Here is a 26000-nt window from a genome sequence, read left to right as displayed (position 1 = left end):
GGCTCTATTTATATAAATACCTGCTTACAGGAACTTTGTACAGGAAAGTAAATGCTGACTTGGTCCACAAATTAGGTTCATGTGCTTCCTGGATCAAATTTATAGAGCTATGATTTGCAAGCTTTCCCCCCCCCCCCTCATTTCCATGTACCTGATGTCTATGACATTGGCGGGGGGGGGGGTGTCTCCCTAGCGAGAACATGTCATACATAGTCAAGGGCAGGTCAGAGTTTGAAAAGCCTACTTACTATGTGATCATCACCTTCACAGGAGACCAAGAGGCATTGTTATTGCCATCTCAAAGAGCTCCACCTAGGATAAAAAGTCCATTTTGCCATTCAAAGTGCCATCTTATGCTGATAATATTTCCAAGGGCACCCATAATTTGGTGCATCAAAGTTCATGCTACAATCTTGACCATCTTCCTCTTTTCATCTGAATCAAACAAACATTTTAGATCTATATAGCATGATAAATTTATCAAACTTTTTAACAACTGTATTAAATACAATGTACAAAATCGTGGACAAAATGTCATATTTCCATACTGGTTCCGTACCAATGAGAACCTAGGGCATTATTAAACTTGCTTCAGATCTCTATCATGTTAAATGTCTGCTCTGAATGAAGAGAAAGCAGGTAAATGCAATTATTTTAAATTAAAACTTGGCCAAGTTTCACATACACAGTGTTACTTCCTCTCACTTTTCATTATTCTAACCACACATAAATCACCAGAAAATACTCAATATGGCAGAAACCTTGACCATCTTCCTCTTTTCATCTGAATCAAACAAGAGCAGAAGGTCCAAAGTACCAAAGACACAATACAGAGTTTAGTGTTTACCCAGGTGAAAGTCTTTGAAGTTTTAGGTGACTAAAAATTAGACACACATCTGTAGATTATTTTGCTAACCAAAAAAAAAAAAAAAAAGCAAATGTAGTCTTGGTGTACATTAAAGATCTTTCCCTTGAGATGAGTGGTTTGATTTTGGCATGTTACAGATCACACATCTTCTTACCTATCCACCCATATTTTGATACAGTTGAGGTCTAGGATTGGTGCTTGGGCAAATATGTGTTAAACAAAGGTCTAGATTATTTTGATATGAAAAAGGAGACAGCCACACAGTGCTTTGTTCCAATTAGACCACATGTAAACTATTGTACCAGGTTCCAGACTTCTCAATTTCAAAAGACCACGATTTTCAAAAAGACAAAGAGGGGGAAGGGAGAGGAAGAGTGGAAATGCTATGGAAGGGAACTTAGTTCCCCACCATGGTAGAGATCAAGCAAAAGCTTAAAGAGGATAATTTGTTAGGAATTTTATAAATTTGGCTCTACCTTTAATTTCCCTCCAACTCGAGGATATAACAGCAGTGATGCTTTCTAGGAAAAGGAACACATACACGAACAGGAAAAAAGATCTCCAAAAATCCACTATGATACATAAAAACCAGTTCAGAAGAACACCGAGAGCAATTAAGTGTTTTACCAGGTGAGGAAGTTTACTAAGTGGACAAAGAATAGAAGTCACCCTGCACTTAAGAAACTTGACCTATAGTGCGTCACCTAATATGTTCTACATACATGTAATATATATTTACAAAGACAAAGCATTTATCTAAAGACAAATCATTGTAAGCATTTAGAAATACCAAGAAATACAAAAAATACAAGAAAAATACCAAAGTGGAACTCAACCTAATTTTCCAAGGCTAACAGCTCTAGACTGCCTAGATTATCTCAATTGGCAAGATAATTTTTAACTAATTACACCACCGGGCATTTGAGGATAAGAAGCTTGACCATGTACTTTTAGAGTGCAATCGGGGATTAGCACGTAAATCACCCAAGAATCTCAGAGAATTGCACTAGAGCTACAGTCTATATTGAGCTCAATGAGTCTGTATTGACTCATCGGTAAAATCAACACCAAGAGTACAATGTTGTCCGCCCTGCAAGATTTAGGACCAATTTAAAAACTAATCTTAGAAGGTGAACAGGATTTAACATCGCTGCCGCTACGTTCGACGACCTCGCAGACCCCCCCGCAGCCATGGCCAGCAAGGGCTTGCAGGACCTGAAGCAGCAAGTGCAGGGGGCGGCCCAGGAAGCGGTGACTACGGCAGGAGCATCGGCCCAGCAAGTGGTGGATCAGGCCACAGAAGCAGGGCAGAAAGCCATGGACCAGGTGGCCAAGTCCACCCAGGAAACTATCGACAAGACTGCTAACCAGGCCTCCGAGACTTTCTCAGGTTTTGGGAAAAAATTAGGCTTCATGTCATAACAGCAGGGAGACATGGATGCCTCCTTCCAGGCTCTCAGCTCTGGCAGGCCCTTGTCCTGCTGCCTTATTAAAGCACTTGTTCCTAAAAAAGATAAATAAATAAAAACTAATCTTAAATACAGTGATTGTCATTGTACGTCTTACAATGACCAAAGCCTATAACCTTTCTGTGTTTGCAGTTATAGACCGGACACAAGAGGCTTCTGGTTCTTTTTAAAAAGTGTGTACATACTGGGCAAGGGAACACAGTGTGCAAATGTAACTCATATTAAAATAGCTTTTGTGAACAAATGAAATGGGGCCCCTTCCAACAAACAAGGGCACATGAGGTTGCAAAAGTAACCTACATCCATTATGTCCAAATCTCACACACACACACACACACACACACACACACTCATTTTTCCTTCCTCGCTCTGAATATAAAAACAAACACACATCAACCTTCCAATGCTTCTTCTCCCCAAAAAGGGCATCACAGTATTTCCAGTTTCCCAGATCCACAAACTAAAGGATCATTCATGTACCCTGTTACAATTTCCACCATCAATCACTGACTAATCCTGCCAATCCTTTGTTTTTTTTCTTAAACCGCCTCTCCTTCCCAATCACAGCTCTTCTAATAAGCCCCACTGTCCCTAACCATAACTCTTACAATAGCCTCTCACATGTCTCCCCAAAAACATAAGTTTGTCTGTTATCTGATCCACTGCCATCGAAACTGTGTTTCATCCATTGGCAACACTCTCTGGTTAAAAAAACTTAATAACTTTCAGGGCAGACAAAATAATGTTCCTATTCCACGGCCTAATCTTGAAACACTCCATTATTCATTCCCCTATCTCCATCCCTCTCTATCTTATCTCTTAGAAATTTCCCACCATCCCACCCCTCCTCCATCAGCAAAGGCTAGGCTATCTGTTGTTTTTTTTGTTTTTTTTTTTGGTTTTTTTTTTTTCCTTTTTTTTTTTTTTATGAACATAAAATGTATTATTTGTTTCAGGGGTACAGGTCTGTGACTCCTCAGTCTTACACAATCCACAGCACGTACCATAGCACATACCCTCCCCAGTGTCCATCACCCAGCCACCCCATCCCTCCCGTACTTCCACCCATCCCCCACTCCCCCACCCCCTCACCCAGCCCAGGGCTCCAGCAACCAAGGCAGATGATCGTAGGGGAAAAGAGGGGAAAATGAAACCAGAGAGGGAGACAAATCTTAAGAGACTCTTAATCTCAGGAAACAAACTGAGGGTTGTTGCAGGCTATCTGTTCTATCTTTTCCAGAAAGCAACCTCACTCCACACCTGGCAATCCAGGTGTGAGGCATCCAGTCTCACAAGTGCTGCCTTTTCTCTCCCTCCTTCACTCTGGACTTCATGTCCACAGGGGAAATACAGTGAAACAGCCCTGCAGTGACATTCCTGTAATCATATGCTGGGCTTTTTCCTTCTTTTTTAGATACCTTCTTTACATTCTACAAGAGTTGACTCCAATCAGCTTTTTATTCCTATAAACACTAGAAAAGGTGGAAAATAAATCCAGAAGAGAAGTCAAGAGAGGAAGGGAAGACAGAATTTTACCAGAAGTCCATGTTAAGAAGGTGATGGTATTTGAGCATTAAATTTAGCTCTGACCTTTCGGCAGTACAAGGTTCTCATGACTTTGTGTATTTCAAAGTATGCATCACTTTGCACTACAATCCTTTCTTACTGTTGTATCCTCACTATATGTGGGAGGGGTGGCAAGGGTGGTCCTCTCTGACACTTCCACCCTCTCTGGCATGTTCTGGGCACTCTTCAAACATTCCAAAATATTTTTGAAAAATTTTTTAAAAATTAAAAAAAAAAAAAAAAACATGAACAGGGTAAGTTTTCCAAGGAAAATCTGCACCAGCCAGGGATCCATAGTTGCAGTCTAGGAACTAACTAGGCTAAAGGTGACTTTCCCAGAAGGAACATGAAGCTTCCTTACTTTACCAGTAAGTACTAGTATTCTGATCTCCCTTACAATTAAATTCTCCCATATAAATTAATAACCTGACATCCTGATTCACGAGCTGTAATTTTATTAGTGTGCTTTAGCAATGAATAACCTCTGGTTCTATAGAAAAAGGGCATCTCTGCCCCACAAGGCTGATATCTGGATTCTAGCCAAATGCTAACCTCAGTGCCAAAACCAACAACCCTTCCCCCACCCTTAACACACACACACACTCACACACACACACACACACACACACACAGGACAGAGAAATGCCTACCAGTCTCTGTCACCTTAACTCAGCCATCTCAAATATAGTCAGCTCATGCTAATCTACTTACTCTCTTTGGATAGAACATTAAAAAGAAGATGGAATGCTTGAGTCAGGTTTTTTGCCCTTTTTCTTTTATTTATTTATTTATTTTTTTTTTCTGTTTAAACACCATCTCTAACTCTATCATATTTATTTCTGCAGATTTTTTTTGGAGGTGGACAGTGGTCTGAGACCACACTGTATTTTCTAAGGTAGTTATAAAACTGGTTTAATATTCCTAAGCTTAGTTTCACATAAATTTACAGTTCTTCAAATGAGAAAGCCTGGTAATAATCCAAGTGGTGGAAGTAATTTTTAAAATATTACATACACACTGCTTTTTCCCCTTTCTTCATTTATTTAAGCAAATAATAACAAATGAAAATATATAAAGTTCCCTTGTCGTATGCAGGAAATGCAAAGAATAGTCAACAAAATCCCGATAAGCAAAATTGAAATTAATCAATATTATACACAGTGTAACTCAGAGGCAGAAAAAGCAAAGTATAAAAACATTTCTGCATACAAGTGATGGATACAATTTTTAAGTATTATAAAATAAAAAGGCTTATATTTATAGACTATACATAAACTACCAGGAAAATTATACTGTGTATTTAATAAACACTTTGGTACATTGAATTCTTTCAGGCAAACTTTTTTTTTTAAGGTTCATTACTTTGAAAGACAATCATTATGAAGTTGATTTTTATTTGCAACTGTACTGACCTGATAATGAAGTAGGCTCAGTACTGTCCTTATGTTGGTTTTTTTTTTTTTTTAAGATTTTATTTATTTATTTGACAGACAGAGATCACAAGTAGGCAGAGAGGCAGGCAGAGAGAGAGGAGGAAGCAGGCTCCCCGCCGAGTAGAGAGCCCGATGCGGGGCTCTATCCCAGGACCCTGGGATCATGACCTGAGCCGAAGGCAGAGGCTTAACCCACTGAGCCACCCAGGCGCCCCGTCCTTATGTATGTTTTACAAAGAATTTTTCCTCCTTAGTAGAACACGATTTGTTTTCATGTTCATCTCAACATATACAGAATTAGTTTTCTTGCCACCTTTTACCCTAAAATAGGCCTTTGTAAAAAATGAAGCCCATTTCCAAATATATACACATATTTCAGTGCACATGTATATTTTTCCAGAAAACTATACTTCCAGGCCAAGTTACAAAAATTGTGTATATGTCAATCTAGGGCTTCAGGGACCCACTGTGGGGAACCACAAACCAGCTGAACATCCAGTCTTCTATGAAAACTTCAGTTTCTTCAGCCATCTGGGTCAAAAATCAGGAATGTAAAACTGCACTTCACAGTTTTATTAAAGGCCACATGACCACTCAATAAAGCATTTGGAGTTGTTATTTTCCTGCCTGTAAGTCCAACAACTAATAGGCAAGTGGCCCCCAAAATGGTCTGTGATCACATGGAAAGGAACGATGTCAAATGACTACATATGTGTTCAGGGTTAAAAACTTAAAAAAATACAGAAAACAGAAAAATAAATAAAAATCACCCATGATACCCTCATGCAAACAACAATAACTACTTTGACACCCATCCTTTCTGTTATGCATTTTGTTGGTACAAGGGATAGCGTGTTATACCCTCAGTTTTGTTTCCCAGTTTCCCTCTCTACTCATCAAAATATTTTTCCATGTGATTAAAACTCTCCATTTCACATGTTATTTTACAATTCCCTTCTTTTATTGCTCCCAAGCAGTATGTAAAATATTTCATAATCAGATATCAATCACAGTGTAGAGTTAGCAAACTCTGAAAAGTTGCAGGGCAATCAGGCGATCATAACTTAAATATTTATATAGCACCTATCACTGAAGTGCTATGGAGGTTGACAAATAGTCTGAGTTAATATGACAACAAAATAGAAGTATTTCCTCTATAGGAAGGTGTGGGATGAATTGGCAACATGCCTTTAGATAAAATGGGATCTGCCACACTATCCAAAGACTAATAAGAAGAGAAAGACTTGAATTTTCTTTAAACAGTCCAATGTTTTTCTTCTGTTAGAGGTTAAGATGTTAAAGCATCCACAAACACAGCTGTTTAGGAGAGAGAGCATGAGAAGGATGCGTTATTAAAAATTTATTTTACAATAAAAAGACATTTATAGAAGAATAAAATTTCAAAACCGACCTTTATCATACTGAATGTTATAACACCCTAACCAACTAATAACTTTTGAAGAGATCAAGATACTTGATTGGAATTTGTTTCAATGTAAGGAAATCTGACAGTTTTCCTTAATGTTGGATTTATGATTTGTACATCCTCTGAAAAGCAAGGACAGAACGTAAACTGGGAAAAGAAAAAAATTGAACCAATCAGATTTTTTAAAGAGAAATGAAGATAAATAGATAGCTAGATAGATAAATATTCCCTTAATATTACGCTGTTGAATACAAGAGAAAAACATTAAAGGAACTCTCTTCCTACCCTCAAAGAGAAGTTCAGCCGTCAATACCAATCTTGGTGGTATTGCCTTCAATATACATTTCCCACTAACACTACCTGTTGGTCTAATTCCCAGTCCTACCTGGATTATTGCAATAGCCTTCTCCCTTCTTCCATCCTAAAACCTCTTCACACTCAACACACAAAGCCTGAGAGATCCTATTCATCATAGATCTGATTATATCTTTTCTCTACTGAAAGCCTTTCATTGACTTCCCACTCTGCTTGGACCAACAGCTTTGTAAGGACTCCCCGTGGCCTACTGATCCACTGGCCCTCTCCCATCTCCTCCTCCACCATGGAAGAGAAAACCAGAGAATGTTCAGTGACCAAGTTGGGGGGAAGAGATGACTACCAACACAAAGAATTTCTGAATTGAAGCCAATGATGGTACAGTAAGATGATGTGGGACCCTTGCTCTTACCAAGGTCAAACCAAAATAAACATCTCAGACTAGATTGAAAGATCATTCAATATGTGGGAAAATCTGGAAAAGTGGTCTGAGTATTGAGGCCTAGAGTTGAGTCCTGCGGGAGCTGGTAAAAAGAGACAGCATCTAGAGGATTATTTTCATGTGATAAAGTAAACAACCGGTACCTTCCACCAAGGGCCATTGCTGAGCCTGCACTGTCCTAGCTACTTTGCAGAGATTATAGGCAGGAAGTCCCTACTGAGAATAATAGTACCCTTGGTAAGTTATGGGAAAAAGAAAGGTATGACTGGAATTCTACCATGAAAAAATGAAGCAATAAATTCTGAGAAATCTGTTTTTCATTAACAAAATACAGGTTAAGACAGCAGCTAGTGGACAAGTTTCTGATGCAATCATAACACACGTGATCCCAAGTTTGACACTCAACAGCATCATCAGCCATTTTTGCCAACATGATCAAAAAGACCAATTTTCCTAAATATCTCCCTTCATCCTTTTTCATTCAAATCATGTTCTTTGGAAGCACCTGTCACCATCTTTGTCAGATTTTCCTCTTTCCGCTGTTAATATGACTGGCTCGGCAGGCTCTTCATTTGTTGGTGGCTGTGATCATGATATAAGTCTAATATTTTTTTTTAAACATTTTATTTATTTGAGAGAAGAGAGAGACAGTGAGAGAGAGCATGAGCGAGGGGAAGGTCAGAGGGAGAAGCAGACTCCCCGTGGAGCTGGGAGCCTGATGCGGAACTCGATCCCGGGACTCCAGGATCATGACCTGAGCTGAAGGCAGTCGCTTAACCAACTGAGCCACCCAGGCGCCCCGTAAGTCTAATATTTTAATTAACTTCCAAAAAACCTCCATGTTTCATAAGACTTACAAATCTGTTTTTTTAATCAAATGTAAATTTATATTTCCTGATATAAGCCCACAACCTTCAATGACACGGTCCTAATAGGTAGGTAGGAACAGACACCGGTCTTGTTCAGTTGGGAGGTATATCAGACCAGAACCAATGTCCATTATTTCCACTAATTTTATCTTCATACCTTAAAAAATAGGCTGTATTATTCCCATCATATGATAGGATTATTAAAGTTCAGAAAGTTGAAGAAACTTGTACACACTACAAAGCCTTGGTTTGTCTTCGTGCATATACTCTTTCTACCTAACATTTTTACAGCAACTGATTTTTATTTCAGCTTTATAACAGCCACATGAAACAGGTAGAAAATTTGTTATTCCTATCTTATAGAAGAAGAAATTGATATGTAGAGTGGTCAAATAATTCCTCTGAGGTATCCTCAATGGGGAAATCAAAATGAAAGTTTTACGAATGTCATGGGTTCATGAACTATAATCTGCGTGTATGTATAGACAAAGGTTTTCCCACAATGCTAAATCAATCACTTTTTAACTATCTGTTTACTCAGACTGCAAAAGTCAGGACTTTCTGTCTAGTTTTAGGAGACATAAATTTATAGTCCCATGTCTCTCCACTGAGGTAACTAGAGTGCACCTTAAAACCTTAGGTTTCTGGACCCTGCTCTATACATAACTAAATCAGAGTATCTGACCATGGGACCTAGGAATTATCATTTTATTAGGCTTCTCAGCTAATTTTTATTCACATGAAATTTGAGAACTATAACATGCAGCTAGATTTAGAAGTACCAGATGATGGGGAGGTCAGGCCATCTCTTCACAGATTTTTAAGGCATCTGAAGGAACCCTAAAAATCTATGAATCAGAAACATGGAAGGTTGGAATTCATAAAATAATCATTAACATGGCATTATAACTATATAAAATTAAGTAACACCAGAGAAAGAGAAGCTAAGAATCTAAGCTTCTTAAGATATCTAGAATGTGACAAATTATCAATGTGAAATAAAGAGAGGCCTGGATGTTCAATAAAATACACTTGTTTGCTGACCTTTTTAATCAATCTGGTCACGTAAGAGGTAAAAATTCACACAAGATTGCCATAAGGGTACATTTGTAAGTCACAGAGATAAATGCACTGAAGAAGAAAAGAGATGTTTCAAAAGGTAATAATGTCAGGAAAGTTCATGAACAGCATTAGGGCTTCTGAAAAATAATCTAAGTGCTTTTGGTCTAAAGACAGATTCCAAGCCAATGCATGGCTGGACTGCCTGCCCAGTGTCCAGGAGTGACTCTCTCGGGGTCTTCTCCTCTTTCCAATGCACGAGAAGTTCTAGATTTTCAGTACACCGGTGTTATGTCCCCAGAAGACAATAATATCTTTTTTAGCTGAAGAATTATTGTTTTGATTTTGATCCAAACTTCTTTCTGCTCAAGCAAATGCTAGCCTTAATTTCTTCCACTCAGTCACTGTACTCATACAGTGCCACTTCTGAGTGGCACTTTATTTTTTAAATAACTTACTTAATTGGTGTTCATTTATATCTGTACCCAACATTTCCAACCAAATTCTCACACTTTTCATTTAGGACTACTTAATTCCTTACAGAAGTTCCACTGAAAACATTTAAAAGCTCTAGCTGTCATTCTCCAAAGGGGTTAAGAAGAACTGATCCAATTATTAAAGTAAAAAATAAATAAATAGAAACAGACAAAATGAGGCTACTGCCTTCAAAACTGTGCTATAATTTAGGCCCTGTTTATCTGACAAAAACAATTCCAATTACAGCAAAAACAAATCATTAAGAGTATAAACAGACACTCTTCAAATTGGTACAGACATACACAGCTAGCTTCCTGTTCCAAAATGAAAATATAGTTAAAAGACTTGTTTCTAAATTTTTTATTAATATGTCAAATTTAAAATGGCTTGTTTACAAAAATATATTTTGATTATTTCAAAATATGAATTTATAACTAAATTCTTAGTTTGTCATCTGTTTTTCAAATGGAAATGTTCAGATTTTTAAAAAATAACATACTCAAAGAAATCTCAAACTCTGATAGTTTTCAGTAACAGCAACTTCAAAAAAAAACCTACTGTGAGACCATTGGACACGCACAGAGTAAAAGAAACTTGCCTCTGTAAAATAGAGTTGGTAATAACTTTTTTCCCCTAAACCCTGCACTTCTAGTTTATCTAAAGGCATGATAACCTGCCTACCTTAGTCAAAAGAGAGGCTTCTTTTTTTTTAGTGAAAGGCTTTAACAATATCTCTATAGTAAGCATTAAAACTACAGCAACAAAATATTCTTATTTGTCTTAAAACTTTCTATTTTAGGGGCGCCTGGGTGGCTCAGTGGGTTGAGCCTCTGCCTTCGGCTCAGGTCATGATCTCAGGGTCCTGGGATGGAGCCCCACATCGGGCTCTCTGCACAGCGGGGAGCCTGCTTCCCCCTCTCTCTCTGCCTGCTTCTCTGCCTACTTGTGATCTCTCTCTCTCTGTTGAGTAAATCAATAAAATCTTAAAAAAAAAAAAAAACTTTCTATTTTAGCAAGTCAAGTTCTATCAAACAATTGACTGAATAATCGAAAACTTATCATTTCCATAAGACCCTTGTGCAGATTTTTCAGTTCATCTGGACTCCAAAATTATGCTACCAAACTTCTAGATTCCTTAGCACAATTGGACGAGCACTGCAGTTGGGTGATATTTTAAATAAGCTTACTTCATAAAGCCACGTCTGGAAGCAACGGGCTCAAAACAGATTTTGTAATGGAGCACAATTAAAAGACAAAATAGAGATAGATTTACTTTACGTTAGCCATTTCAGTATATATGGCTATTTGATAGGACACTCTAACAAAATACCGACTACTACTGTAAAAGGAGGCAGAACACCTGGGCAGAAAGTGATGGGAACAAAGAAAGTCAACGTTGATTTTTTCTCAATTACTTTGTAGGGTGAACATGAAAGAGACTTCAATTGTTATTTTTCTAAAAAATGCACCTAGGGACGCCTGGGTGGCTCAGTTGGTTAAGCAGCTGCCTTCGGCTCAGGTCATGATCCCAGCGTCCTGGGATCGAGTCCCACATCAGGCTCCTTGCTCATCAGGGAGCCTGCTTCTCTCTCTGCCTCTGCCTGCCATTCTGTCTGCCTGTGCTTGCTCTCTCTCCCTCTCTCTCTCTGACAAATAATTAAATAAAATCTTAAAAAAAAAATTTTTTTAAAAATAAAAATAAATAAAAAAAAATAAAAATAAAAAATGCACCTAATTTCAAAGCTCATTTTAAACTTTACACTGCAATGATCTTGGTGGTAGCTTTGGTTATTTTCAGTTAGGAATGAGCTAAAAATAAATATCTAGGACTCATGCTGAAAGTGGGATTTCCTCCCAGTAAGTGCACAGGCGAATTCAGCCCCTTATCTGACACATGCAAGAGAATATTTTTTAGAGGAATAAAAATACAAATACATTAAAAAAAATCTAAGTTCACAGACTAGCTGATGAACTCTTTCTTTTCTTCTCTCCATAAAAATTCACTTAAACCAGTTTAATCACCAGCTCCATCTCAGCAGATTAGGGAGGTAAGTATTTCAGATTTAAAGTCATTTATTTCTCTGCCATCCATTTAACCTGCCAGCCAGCACCCACAATGAGCAAGGCACTGGGCCAGAATTTTCGAAAGGGAGTCTTTTATGGCTGAGAAGAGAAGGCTTAAAAGTGTGATTCTTTTATAATGAAAACTGTTGTGATCAGGATCGGACTTTAGTTCCTCAGCCTAGAAAGCACATTTTGAAGGCAGCCTCGGCAACTCAACAGATTCTTGATTTCCAAACTTCCCAAGAGACTGCTGCGGGGTCAGGACCCCAAAACACAGACCTCCCAACAAGAGGATGCTTTAAATCCCACTGCCTCCTTGAGAAGCATGTCCTACGTGGACCTGTTAACTTGATCATATGCAACACTTAGTTTAAAAATAAGACCTATTTCTTGTATTTGCATTCAGGCTAGTTGAACAATGTCCTAACAATGCTGACTCCACATGAGCGGCCACAAAATGAAGCATCACTTCCCCACCCCCCTGCAAATAGTATTTCTAATGACTTCAAACTTCCATTAGGTTGATTTAAGTGGATTATACCTGGAGAGGGGGAAACACTTGCCACAGACATAGCATAAATATTCAGTTATTTAAACTTACTTCAGAAGATGGAAAATTTTTATTAAAATCCTATTAAATCAAAACCACAAGCTTCTTGCACAAAATTAGTTCAATATTCTCACAAGGTACAGTGGGGTATGGGATAGAAAGGCATTCTGTAAATTTTCAACACACTTTGAGGGAGAAGAATCTGCTAGGTTAAAAACACATGAAATAAAAGGTATTTCTTTGAAAAATTATATATATACATACAAACACACATATATACACACACTGACAGAAAAGAGTACTGGCCAAAAAAAAAAAAAAATTTTTGACAAGACCAACTTCTACATTAATTTAAATCAATTTCGAAATTAGCCTGGGCAAATGACTAGTTACATTCAAATACAAACTCTTTCAAGTAACAGTTATGATTATTATGGCATTTATTCTCCTGCTAGCTACTTCAAGAAGGCTAAATTTAGCCAACTTCGCCAGGAGTGAGCCTGAGTCCACATTATTTTATTGTAGCTAAATGTGCTTCTTTGTATATCATGATTCTACTGTCTTCTGTTCTTTTTAGATTTCCTAAGCAATATGTGAAAAATCTATGTATCTCATTATTTTATTCTGGAATGCGAAGATAAATAATGGGCTTTTAAAGATGGGGGAATTTGGGGCACCTGGCTGACTCAGTGGGTTAAAGCCTCTGCCTTCGGCTCAGGTCATGATCCCAGAGTCCTAGGATCAGAGTCCTAGGATCAGGTTCTCCGCTCGGCAGGGAGCCTGCTTCCCTCTCTCTGTGGGCCTGCCTCTCTGCCTACTTGTGATCTCTATCTGTCAAATAAATAAATAAAATCTTTAAAACAAATTTTTTAAAAAGATGGGGGAATTTATAAAGCAAAGGTCACCACAAACATCACACACAGATATAAACCATTATACATTAAATAAATGCATTCTCTTTTTAAAAAACCCTTATATGTATTTAAGTATATATAAAGGAACATAGAAAAGATAATTTTCTCATTAATTCTCAATGTAATAGTGGAACAATGCCTAGAGTTAATGAACTTATGGAGTTAGGGGAGAGGAAAAAGAAGAAAGGTGACATTCAAAAATCACTGTCTTTTTCAAAAACTGTCTTTTTCGGAGTTCGCCGGGCAGTTTGACATCACACAGAACTCCAAAGCCAACTCCTCTCAATTCCTAGTCTCGAAATTCCATACTACCAAAATCCCCAACCCTTTCTATACACAGAAATGGAACTGTTTTCTTCCCATTTTGTATACTCCATGAAAGTGGTGCTTACATACGCCCTGGTGAGAAGTCGTCAGCCCTTTCCAGACACTGTTACACTTTTCATCCATTAAAACTCCAGGCAGGTCTGTCACTTGAGTTTCCTAAGTTACCAAGATAATGACCGGCACTATAAACATAAACACTCTCGTTTCTAAAGAGACATTAGATAACCCAATTATACACTAATCACCAGGAACGTGACTAATCACATGTTCACACCGTACACATACACAATCCCTATTACCAATCAAACTCTGAACAGCAAAATCAAAATTAAGTGGCTATCTTGACACTATGTTATAAATCAGGTTAACGTAAAGGTTCCTTACTCATGAAGTCTGTGAAACCACCCTTCCAATTAAAATAATATTTTTAAATATGTGCAATAACGTGAAATGAAGAAAAGGGGTAAAACAGACTTGCCAACTCTTAGCGTAGTAGTTAGTGGTACACAAAAGAGTTACCAATGGTCACATATAAATTTGAACAATTGTATATCAAGTGCCATCCTTAAATCTACATGGGTTTGCCATTATAATTAAAGAGCTGACATTAATATTCAAGTGTTTCATCTCTTTAAAAATAATAGCTGTGCTGTCCAAAGAGGTGGCCATTAGTCACAGGTTTTAACAGAGTACTTGAAATGTGGCTACATCAAATTGAGAAAGGCTGCGAGTGTAAAACATACACCAAATATTTCAATTTATAACAAAAAAACAGCAGGCAAAATACCTTGCTTTCTTTTTATATTGACTTTATGTTCTTATGCCATCATGGATTACTTTAAATATAACTATCGTGGATTTCACCTGTTTCTTTTTATTCTTCTATGTGGCTATTAGAAAATGGAAAATTAAGTACCGGGCTCATGTTAGATTTCTATTGGGTAGTGCTTATCTATAATGTTTACAGGCCTGTTTTCATCAAAGCCACTGGGTGACACTGTTTCTCCACTAAACTGATACAACCAAAGCAATTTCCTGGCAGAGGAAAAAAATCTCACATACACAGGCTCCCACACATGTGCACACGTGTACACACACACACCGACATAATGTACTCTTTAAAACTATTCACAGGATGAAACTTTCTTAAGATAAAAAACAGAAGTACATTCAAGTAACTTTATTACTATCTCAGGTTGGAAGAACATGAATGCATTTAACTAATTTTATTACTATCTAAGCAGGTCAGCTATACTTAAAAATCTTTAATGGTCATTCTGATTCCTCGATAATAAATGACAGCTCTAATCAAATCAAACAGGTAGAAGTTGTTTAGTTTGTGAGTTTTCCCAGCTAGCTTCCCACCTTAAAAATGGTAATGTTCTTCATGACCTCCTGTAATATTACATCCTATTTACTCACATTTTAATGGATTCCTGAGGAAACCATGCAAAATAACTTAGGTGAACAAAAACCACCAGCTGTTTTTGCTAACAAAGAAATGCTTTACTGATGTGCAGATTACTTTTTGCCTTGAATTTTGAAAGCCTGAACATTTTGAAAAAGATTAAAAAACTAAAACAGAAACAAAAATCAATAGTCAAGCCACCAAAGCACACTCTTCTTTAATGAGATAAAGACTCCACAAAGTTAGACTTTGCAATGCAATTGATATTCATTTATGGGACAAAGTCCTAAATGATACATTCCAGAGGCTGCCTGCCTGCCTATTTGATAACCAGAATATTCATTGTAAGGGCTCAGAAGAGTTTTGCGTTATCTGTCCATTCAACAGGTTCTACTCAGTTTTCTAATTCTGAATGAGAATTTAGAGTCAGTTTCATGTGTAAAACCACAAAAGATTCTCAGGCTTAAAATCACCAGCCTGACTCCTCTCCTACTCTCCTTCCCCAGCAGCATATTCAGATCCAAGAGAAAAATGGATAAAAGCCAACGTTTTGCCTCAGGCCGGCTACATACATTTTGGTGAGTCTCCCTCAGTTTCCTTCTCTCTAAAATCAGACTAATTTTAGTCTCTTAACTACAGCCTGCACAGAATTGAACATTCTGAGATCTCACTGCTACCAATTACTTGAAGCCAGAAACTACCTCAGGATGTGAAAACAATCATCGTACTATTATATTGAAGTATATAACTTCCTCACTCCTGCAACTTATTTTACCTGTATTTCAGAAGTACTATAAAGGTATATTAACCTTTATTTCCATTTCAAATAAGAAATTCTGTCACCAAAATGTAAAGCGGCTCAAAACCTAAAAACATTTATTTTAACTAGTATGTGTTGAGGAAGTTATTATAATCTATGAAACTAAAGACTTTTACCCCAGAAAAATGAACAGATGAAGAAATGAATGTTCTGGATCTAGATTTAAAACCCACTCTAAGCTCTCATACGCATTCCTTCAACTATTATCTAAGAGGCCATTTAAGCTGTTTTACTGATTTCCCCTTTCCTCATGCTGACCTCTCAACACACTAACTAGCTTCAAGCTCTGGAGAGGTGAGAGCTATCGTCTATCTGTATCATTTTTAGCATGAGGCCTAATACATAGATAAAATGTGTCCATATGACATTTAATAGTTTCACTGACCAAAGACCTTTATGGATAACATTAGTTAAGGGTACCATCATTTTAAGAAGACAGTAGTATACTTTAATGGTGAACACATACGGCCAACTAATATTTTTGACAATTATTATCCAATAGATCTTTCTCTGAACTACAAGTTATACACATCTTCAAGATATTGTTCTTCCAGAGAGCAAAGCTATGTATTTTATGTTGACAACAGCAAAAATATATTCCCAGATTCAAGTTAAGACAACTCCCTAGGAACCTTTGGGCGGGGAGGGGGGGCTCCTTTAAAAAAAATACTACCAATAGTAAAAGTATATATAAGTAATTACTAAAAGAATTTAAATTCCCACGTCAAGGAGATAACGTTCATTTGAATATTAACAGAGCACATCTTTAGGTATAAGAATATGGATATGTCTGAACCTTCTGAGGTTCATTCTGAACTCCTTAATAGAGCTTCATTAAAAACACGAATGTAGAAAGCAAACATAAATTAAGTTGTCAATCTCATGTACCTTGAGGGCTTTTTAGAGGATGCAGCTAAAAATATCACACAGAAGAGAAAGAGGAGGAAGAAGACTCTGTTGGGATAGAAGACAGAAGGCCAGCTAAAGAAACAATTCACCACAAACAGGTAGGGTTATGCGTCATTTCAAGAAGCCAAAGAAACTTGCGCTATGCAAAGGCCCTGCGTCCACATGTCAAAATCTCTTAGGATACCACATGTTACAACAGTTGCATTGATCACCCTCTATACATCCATGAGATTACACCTCACAACAGCAATATTTCCTGAAAAATACAACCCCTGCCCTAAATCCAAGATAAACTCATTCTTTCGATAGATTGTGTAATACAAGCTTTCGATGAAGTCCATGCAGACTCCATGGGGATGTTATTGGCACCAACCCTATTAACTGAAATCTTATAATATACAGAAGTATTTCTAACTCGGAGGTTCATAAACATCCCGCCTCCATCCTATTTAAGTGAGAAGTGAAATTAAATTTGGCAAAGTCTTTATTCAACCAGAGTCCTGCAAAGATTATTCTTCTCAAGAGTTTTATTTCCTAATAGAATACAACAAATTCACACAAATGTCACCACAGATACAATGAATGCTTTTTCATGCCAGTGTCACTCACCCTAGGCTGCCCGCACCCCCTGCCCAGGATTTTCAAAATGTATTTCATACACAGAGTCACTGTTCTGGTTGTTTATTTAATTAACATGACAGCCCAGCATACACAGCATTTCTTTCAGTTCTACAGTTTTAACTTTTTACACTTTAGACTCAATACAGAAAGAGTAAAATTACTGTTTGACTCCTTCCAACCTCTGTAAATTTATATAGATTCACTGACTATTTCTGTCAGTTAAAACAGTTTTTCAGTATGCTTTAAATATCTGTATATACAAAGTAAAAAAATCACAATTTTGTCCCCCCACACACAAAAAAATTATTTTCCCTTACCATTCCCAAGGGATAAGAAAAATTTTTCTTTTTAGTGTTTTCAGAAGTTGACATTAATTCATTTTAATTCTGTCAGCCAGTCATAAATAATCAATATTATCCTTTGTATCACCCTAAACGGAGTTATACTACTGAAATGTGATAGAATTAAAAATCTGTAATTGTTTTTGAAATGTATTCAATTTGAGAAATACAGTAGTTTATACTGAAATGTATTTAGGAACTTAAAGGACAACAGATTATTTTCAAAAGAAATACTTCTGTATTTTATATCCATGGTATAAATATAAGTTATAGTTATTCAGATAGAAGATTTAACAAGGCCTGTCATGTGTCTACCATCAAAAGGCATTTCTATTTCTCATATTTTTCTTTTAGTGTTGTTTTCTCATTTGAAAGTATCTTTCTTACATCAATGATGAAAAATTTGATTCTATTTTTGATAACCAACCATCGGACTCCTTTACATTCCTACAAAAATCTATTGTTGCTAAAGATGTTTAATTAAAAGCATTAGGGAAATACTCATGGAAAACATTTTGATTTTTAATTACACAAGAAAAAGTATATAGCAATATAGTTCTGACAGATATTGTGTCCGTCACAAAGAATTTTGTCATGAAGTGCGACAAACACATTAATGGAGAGAGACCTATACCTTGTGTTTACTTCATGTGAAACCATAGACAAAACTATTAAATTCTTAGCATGTAATTAAAGTAAAATGGCATTGGTTTGGAATGTTTCAAAGACGAATGTGCAAGGTGGTTCACAGTAATTAGTGAGGAATAACGAGCCAATCGCACTCTTCGATGTACAAAGAGAATAGAGACATCCCTTCAAATACGATATCCAAATGGTAAAAACCGCGTAATTAAAATATCGATTTAAAAAATAATGTATCTATTAGTCATACAAACTATCTAATAATTCAAGAAACTCTAAATAGCTCTGTATAGTGCAGTGTTTAGATGGTACAGTAATGGACAAGTCTGCCACCCAAAAAAGTACAGTTTGACACACTGATCTACAAAATCAGCCTGAGTCTTGAGAATATTGGACCGGTACTACTCAACTAAAAGCCTACAAATGCTACAAACTTTTCTTTCCTAAGAGTGAAGATACGTTCACTTATATTCACTTATATTCACAGACAGACCCAGTATCAGATGAATTCTGTGACTGAAGACTAGACCTATTTCTCATTTCTTTGCTGAAAGCCATCCTCGCCATCCACACTGCAAAATTCATTTCATACGCAATATCCAATCCAGAGACTTAACTGTGGTTTAGGAAGGAAGGCGAAAAGGGAGGCAAATATCTCTGTCAGCTGCTTTCTCTCATGAGAATTTTATCACCTATTCTCCTTAACCTTTTAGAACGGAGTCATTGAAGAGAGGTAGTTCATAAGTGGCCACTACTGTTCACACAGAGAAGAAAAGGCTGAAATTCTCTCACCTTTAAACCTCACAATGAGCAAGGTCCAAATAAGTTCTCAAGGGGCCTTTCCCAGACTTTCTGTGCTTTATGTCCTTACACCTCTATTTAAAATTTACTTGTTGCCTGAGTATTGTCTTGAAAGTAGTCATTCTTTCATAAAAGAACTCCTAATCAGGTAGCATTCAGGGCAGGGTTATAGATGTGTTTTATAAGTATTTTGATTCTTGACTTCATAAAGTCTGCAGATGACAGTGTATACTTTGCACTCTTAACCAGAAGTTTGCTTCCTTATGATAAAACAGATAAGACATTTACTATATAGCTCCTGAACTGTTCACACAGTTAGGCTAACGTATGAGACATTGCCCTATCTTACAAGAGACTATTCCAAGTTACTTCCCACCCACCCCCCACGCAATTACACTCAGCAACAATTTTAATGGGCCACATATAAAAAACCGGTATTGAGTAACACACACACACACACGCACGCGCGCGCACTAACCGGGGCCCTCATTAAAACTTCAAGGATCTAAATTTCTACTAAATGCAACCTTGTTTTTCCATCAACCATAAGAGATACAGTCTCTCACTTTAGAACATTCTTTATAATCACAGCCTTTAAAAAAAAGTGACCAAAGAAAATGACCAAAATAGATTACAACTGTCCAGTTCCAACAGCATTAATCAGCAAAACATTTAAAAATGCAATGCTCAGTTATTTTCTTATAAATCTGCAGATTATCTGAATTCTCCATTTATCAATCCAAACCAGAGAAAACCAATAAAAATCTGCAGATTAATTAGCACTGCTGGTTAACTCACCTAAATCACCTTATCTTAAATCCACCTTTAACTTCTTAACTTCTAAATGTTACATGGTATTTCAGAAATTTAAGAGGCTAAATGACATTAATTTGAAGTTATTTATGATTAAATCACAGATTTGCCTTACAAATTATGGTTCAATTCTGCAGTGATCACACCACATTCCTCTTTAAGTTAAAGAAAAGTTGTCTAAACATAATTAAACTAGCAATGTTTTCATTTAAAAAGACATTCTCTCCTGACACTTTGAAAAGAAGTTAAACTGTGTTTTCCCCCTTATCAGTTTACCCTTCAATAGATATCTTTATTCTGGTGATTTCCAAACTTCTAACAAAACTAAGTCAGTGTCCTGTTTTTAACTTCACTTAGAGTAAGCTTATACCCAAGAAATATTTGCTTTATCTAAACAAAAAGCTAAATAAGTACATTAGTTTTAAAACAAACACAGAGACCATGATGCTGTCATTCATTCTGCTAAATAATGTCAAACAACTACATTCTGTGTAATCAACTCCATTTCAAAAACAAACTAACCACCACACCATATGGTGACTGCTAGCTAAAGGATTCTCCACAGAATAACCTATTAGAAAAAAAAAAAAAGCTTACTACATCTTAGGACATTCTCCCACTCACTAAAGTTGTCATAATAGGGCCACAGGTAGGCATAAGTTTAAGTGGGAAAAGTGTAAATTTCCACTTGCTGAACATAATCAGCTCTCTACAACCCCCACCCGCAAGTGTCACATCTGTTTAGAGTAGAGAAGCAGACACTTAAGTACACCTTTTCAGAAACAATTTGTATTTAAAACTGGGATTTGTTCTTTATATATGCCCTTTATAGCAACTATATTCCACAGCCTTGAAACGCTTACTGATAATGAGATTCATCCCCCAAATTCATTAAACTTTTTTCTAGGACAACTTCACTCATAATCCTAGATTCCTCCTCTCCTTCCTTTCTGAGAGATTTACAGCACCAGCAATGTTGGAATTATTCTCCTGAATTAATATTTCCTGTGTAATCTATAGAAATCCACTAAATTTCTCAACATTCACTTATATACTCAAAAGAATTTTTTTTTTTAGCTGACACCAACAGTGCAGTTCAAGACTTTGACAAATTCTGCAGTTCAGACATATTGTTCCCCAAATAGAAGCTGATTATCAGGATACAGGACACATTAGCATGTAATAACCTATGTCCCCCAAAACAAACTGGGCACCACCAAACGCAGCCTCTTCCAGAAAGTGTGTATCAAGCCCTCACCTGCAAGCACTCCTTCCTTTTACTTCCGAATCTTTTTACTGACTTCCATGAACGCTGACTTGTCACTTTAGAAGAAACTTTAACAAAAGTATTAAAGAAATGGAGTAAAATCCACGTGTTGGTACATCACCCACTGCTTAAAAAAAAAAAAATCTAAACTGGAGGATTTCTGCTAAAGAAGACTAGGAGGGGACCCAAGCGTAGGGAAGGTCCTACACCAGGTGTAGCAGATCTAAAAAGTGGGCCCAGGTGTGGAAGACCCTGCAAATGCCCTCTAGTTTTGTTCCTTATTATTGTTCCTGTTGTTCAGATTAGAAAATACTGTGGGAGACGGGGAGAGTAAGTCTCTCTTTACTACTGAGTCTGAAGTTACATCACTTTTTTAGACTACCTTCCCTTCAGTTCCCAGCACTCGGATTCCCTCCACTTTGTGGCGAACCCCCAGCGGTTCAAGTCCTCCCGAGAGGCGAGTTCGAGAAGCTTGCCAGGGCTTACCTGTTCCCTCGGTATGCAGGGCAGGGAGGTCCTACGATGCGACTTGCTGCTGCAGCCGGACATCTCCGCGGACACCACGGAGCTGGACCGCCTCCTCCTCTTAAACACGGGGGTATCTTCCTTGGTCCCAGCAATGAGCTGGGACCCGAAATGCTCCCTCGGAGCCGCCCCCGCGGACTGCGGCAAGATTTGCTCCACGTACCTGGCCAGGAGCAGCCCCAGCACGCCGGCCAAGTACGCCAGGTAAGGTCTCCAGGCGACCTTGAACCTCTCTAAGGAAATGAGGGACACGGTCCTGACCGCGCTAGTCCAGGCGATCATGAGGACGCCCAGCCTCAGCCTCAGCACCAGCCATGTCGCGGCGGCCAAGCAGCTGAGCACCACCCCCGCGGCCGGCAGCGACAGTAAGTGATCCTCCCCGACGCCCAGCCCAATCTGGACGAGCGCTTCCCCCCCCGCAGCAGGCGGCCAGCAGGGCGACGGCCAGAGGCAGGCGCACCCCGGCGCGCAGGAGGCACAAGCCCATCCAGAAGAAGGCACACACGAGACTGAAGAGCAGCGCTGAGGGCTGCAGCCAGAGGCTGAGCGGCGCGCCGCCCCCAGGAGCACCTCCCCGAAGCCCCGGGACGACGCCCCCTTCTGCGCCCGGGGCCGCTTCCTCCGCCGCCTCCCTCCGCTCCGGCTCGCGGCTGATCTCTCCGCGCGCCAGCCTCACCCGCAGGGCCAGCAGAAAGGACAGGGAACCCGTGCACAGCGCCGAGGAAAGTTTCCGGGAGCGCCCGAGCGGCCGCAGCACCAGGTCTCCCCAGCGGCGGCCGGAGTCCCGCGACCGTGCGGGACCGGTGCCACCAGCGGGACTATCCGGGCCCGCCGCGGGGACTCGGGGCTCCCCACCGCGGCCGGGCTGGTCCCCGACCCGCGCGGCGTCGCGGAGCGCTGCCATTGTGAGCCCTCTTAGCGGAATCCCCCGGGTTCCCTGGACGCCCCCACCCCGACACGTGCCTGCGCGCACCTTTTGCCTAATCCCCCTCGGACCTTCTCCCCAGGCCCCCGAGCCACCGCGAGTGTCAGCTTTCCAGTAACTCCTGGAGAATGCTGGATGCTCCAAAGAGACGCCTTCAAGTTAAAAGCTAGCACAGGCAGAAACGATCAGACTTCCTCCTTTTCGCTCTTGGAAAAACTCTTAAAAATTGTGCTCCACCCCCACCCCCGATTTCTATCCTCCGGGGTCTCTGCCTACTTCAGGATGTTAAAGCTTGCCCCACGCGCCCGGCGCCCGGGGGCTGCAGACGCCGGAGGAGCCGGGGGCGCAGGGCGAGCTCGGGGCCATGTCGGACGCCGCTGGCGCTGCGCTGCTGCGCGCCGGGCCGTGGCCGACTGCGGTGCCCCTTCTCTTCCTTCCTGCGGCGCTTTCTCTATCACTCTTTCTCTCTCCTCGGCCGATCCTCCCCGGCACGGCCCCAGGAAGCCAGCCGCCATTCCTCGGGGCAGACAGCAAAGCCTCCCCTGCGTCTGTCAGTCCAGCTCATGGCAAAGGGTGGAAACAAAATGGAAATTGGGCTGAGAAATCACCGAGAAGTTGCTAAGTCCCGTCGGAAAGAGGCACGGTCGGAGAGGCTAGCGGCAGCCGCAAGGAGGGAGGGAGGGCGAGCGAGCTGGAGAGGAAGGGAGGGTGAGAGGAAAGGAGGGTGAGAAGGGAGAATGGGAATTACTTTTTCCCCCTTCTTTTTGGTGCGACGTAGGTGGTGATTTGCAGTTTTGCAACAGGGAAACGAGTGGAGAGGACAGGTTAAAACTCTAAAGAAGCAGGCAACTGGAGCGATCCGCAATTCCGCTTGCTTGCTTTCTTTAAGGCAACTCCCTAGGAAAGCTTTCCCAGCCCAGCTCCCGCCCCGGAGGAGGCGCTGCTCTCAGCTCCTCACTCCATTCCCGAGATCGGGTCCCGCGCCTCCAGCTCGCGGGAGAAAGGATTGGGGAGGCGGGTCCTCCGCCCAGCTTCCCGAACCCTGGGGTCACGGGGGCCTGTGGCTGAACCTCAGGCTGAGCTCCTAGGACGCTAGGAAAAAAATACTGTCCTTGACTACATGGCAGGTGGTGGAAACCGACATACTTCTGTCCTTAAAAATGACAGCCACAATTCAAAGATGCTTCTTAGCTCCCAAGTCAGTTACAAAAGCAAACCAATTTTAGGTGCCACTGTAATGCTTTGGCCGCTCCTACTGGAAGGTCTGTTTGAAACAGAGAACCCAAGATTTTCCCATTGTTCCAAATGCTGGAAAAAATCTCAACAAGTTACCAAAACCCTAATAGCTGGGGGAGCATTCCTCATTTACAAATAGTTACTTAAAAAGTCTAGGGTCTGAGAGTTAGTAGGTAACAGCTGTTGGGGGTGGATGGTAAATACACGGAGATTAAGTGACCCTACCTCAAGAAGGTTTACCAGATTAAGCCTAAATAGCCAGTCAGAAAGGAATTAAATCTCAAGGGGGAAGTGAGGCCGGGTGGGTTAACACCAGGAAAGCACTGAGAAGCCCTGTCCCGTTGTGAAATAGTGCGTCTACCATAAAAAAAAGCTTGTGAGAAAAAAATCAGGACCATAGTTGGGAATGTTTACAAGATGCACCATCCATGCTCTGTAGTAATGTAGTATCTGAGAAACTAAAGAAAAAATTTTAAACTAAATTTTTTGGCAGAATACGAAAAATAATTCCATATCTGTTCAATGGGCTTTTAAAAATCCATCAATGTTGCAAGCTAGTTCCTTTTTTCACTTAGAACATAAGAGTATGACAGTCCACTCTCATCCATGTTTAATATGGGTACTTTAGAAGTCATTTGCCTTCACTAATAATATTAATAATAATCCAATTTTGTCTTAATTATCTTGACATTCCAGGTTAAAGTGTGTTTCTAGCCTGGAGTATTTGGATAATTGGTTCAGTATGCCATGGTATTTTGTGTGTAGAGATGAAGTAATATAAAGAAAAGCCAAAGGAGATATTTGAGATAAAATTAATTTGTGGGGGCATGGGGGAAGATGGCTGAAGCCTTAAACTTAGCTTCATGGGAAACAGCCTGCTCTCCTTAGAGGCAGGTATTAATATTAATTTATGATACAAATGGATATGAGGAGCTATGATGATACAGCTCTCCATCAGATGTCCAAACTCTACTATCACAGGGAGCACAAGTTGGGCAGGCAGTCAATGGCACTGGGCACCATCTGTTTAATAATTAAGGAAGGAGAAGCAGCAGTGTCTTTGCCAAAGACAAATGAGCCCCCTAGCATGCACACATACTTTTCTGAGTTTCCTTTTTAGATATATGATTCATATGCCAGAGCCTACCTGGAACAGTTCAGAGTGAAAAACCCGGATTGGAAAATCATGGTACTATCTGTCGGCATCAAAAATAGCATCTTAAAATGAAAACTATGGCATGTATCAAGGTTGGAAAGAAAGGCATAGTGAGGGGAATATTAGAATATTTCTATTTTCTCTGTCCCTTACCCCCACAATAATCTCAGTTCTTCAGGAAAAAAATAATAAATCATCATAAAAACTGAATTTGTAAAAGATGGAATGTAGATTTTTTACAAAATTGTCAACAGAAAAAAGTAAGAATAGCATTTGTTCACGCAGTAAAGCAAGAATACTAGGTCTGCTGTTAAACGGACACTCTTGAGGTGTTCAATGGTGTTGCAGAGGTGATGTCCTGGCATCTGGCTTTCTCCCCATTCTCAACAAAAACCACAACCAGAAGTCTCTTTTTCCCACACAAAGGAAAGAAGGTAGATGCAATCACTCCCTTCACCCTCACTGCTATCCAGACCCTGGAAGCAGATGATCGAAAATAACAAATACTCTTATTAGAAGAGATATGCAGAAAGCTGCAGCACCATAGTGAAAGAAGTGACAAAGATCATGCAGATCATATTAAATGAAGACCCAATATATTTCATGGACATTGAGTAATCACCAAGAAATAAAACTGCCCATTTTCTATACCCAGCAATGAGTCCTAATTCAAGAAAGTGACAACGCAGCCAAAGGATAAAAAAAAAAAAAAAAAAGCACACACAGGAAATTAGCATCCAAGTCTTTCTGACCATAT

General features: G+C 39.4%; 1 protein-coding gene and 1 pseudogene across 2 annotated transcripts in view; one reads left to right on the top strand and one right to left on the bottom strand.

Moving 5' to 3' along the window:
- LOC111142110 (phosphodiesterase 3A) overlaps positions 1-22830 on the bottom strand; it is a 320975-nt gene extending 298145 nt beyond the window's left edge. Inside the window, 2 exon segments of the mRNA XM_022495077.1 lie at positions 21888-22343; positions 22345-22830. Coding sequence (XP_022350785.1) covers positions 21888-22343; positions 22345-22830 — 942 coding nt within the window.
- LOC111142111 lies at positions 2001-2380 on the top strand (annotated as a pseudogene). Its single transcript, XR_002640239.1, has one exon. The product of XR_002640239.1 is annotated as an adipogenesis regulatory factor pseudogene (transcript).
- Positions 22831-26000: the final 3170 nt, after the last annotated feature.

This window comes from Enhydra lutris, unplaced genomic scaffold, assembly GCF_002288905.1.
Source record: "Enhydra lutris kenyoni isolate GAN:26980312 unplaced genomic scaffold, ASM228890v2 scaffoldscaffold7, whole genome shotgun sequence".
NCBI classification, from domain to species: Eukaryota; Metazoa; Chordata; class Mammalia; order Carnivora; family Mustelidae; genus Enhydra; species Enhydra lutris.
Note: the sequence above shows the minus strand (reverse complement) of the source record. Positions and strands in the feature narration are given on the sequence as shown.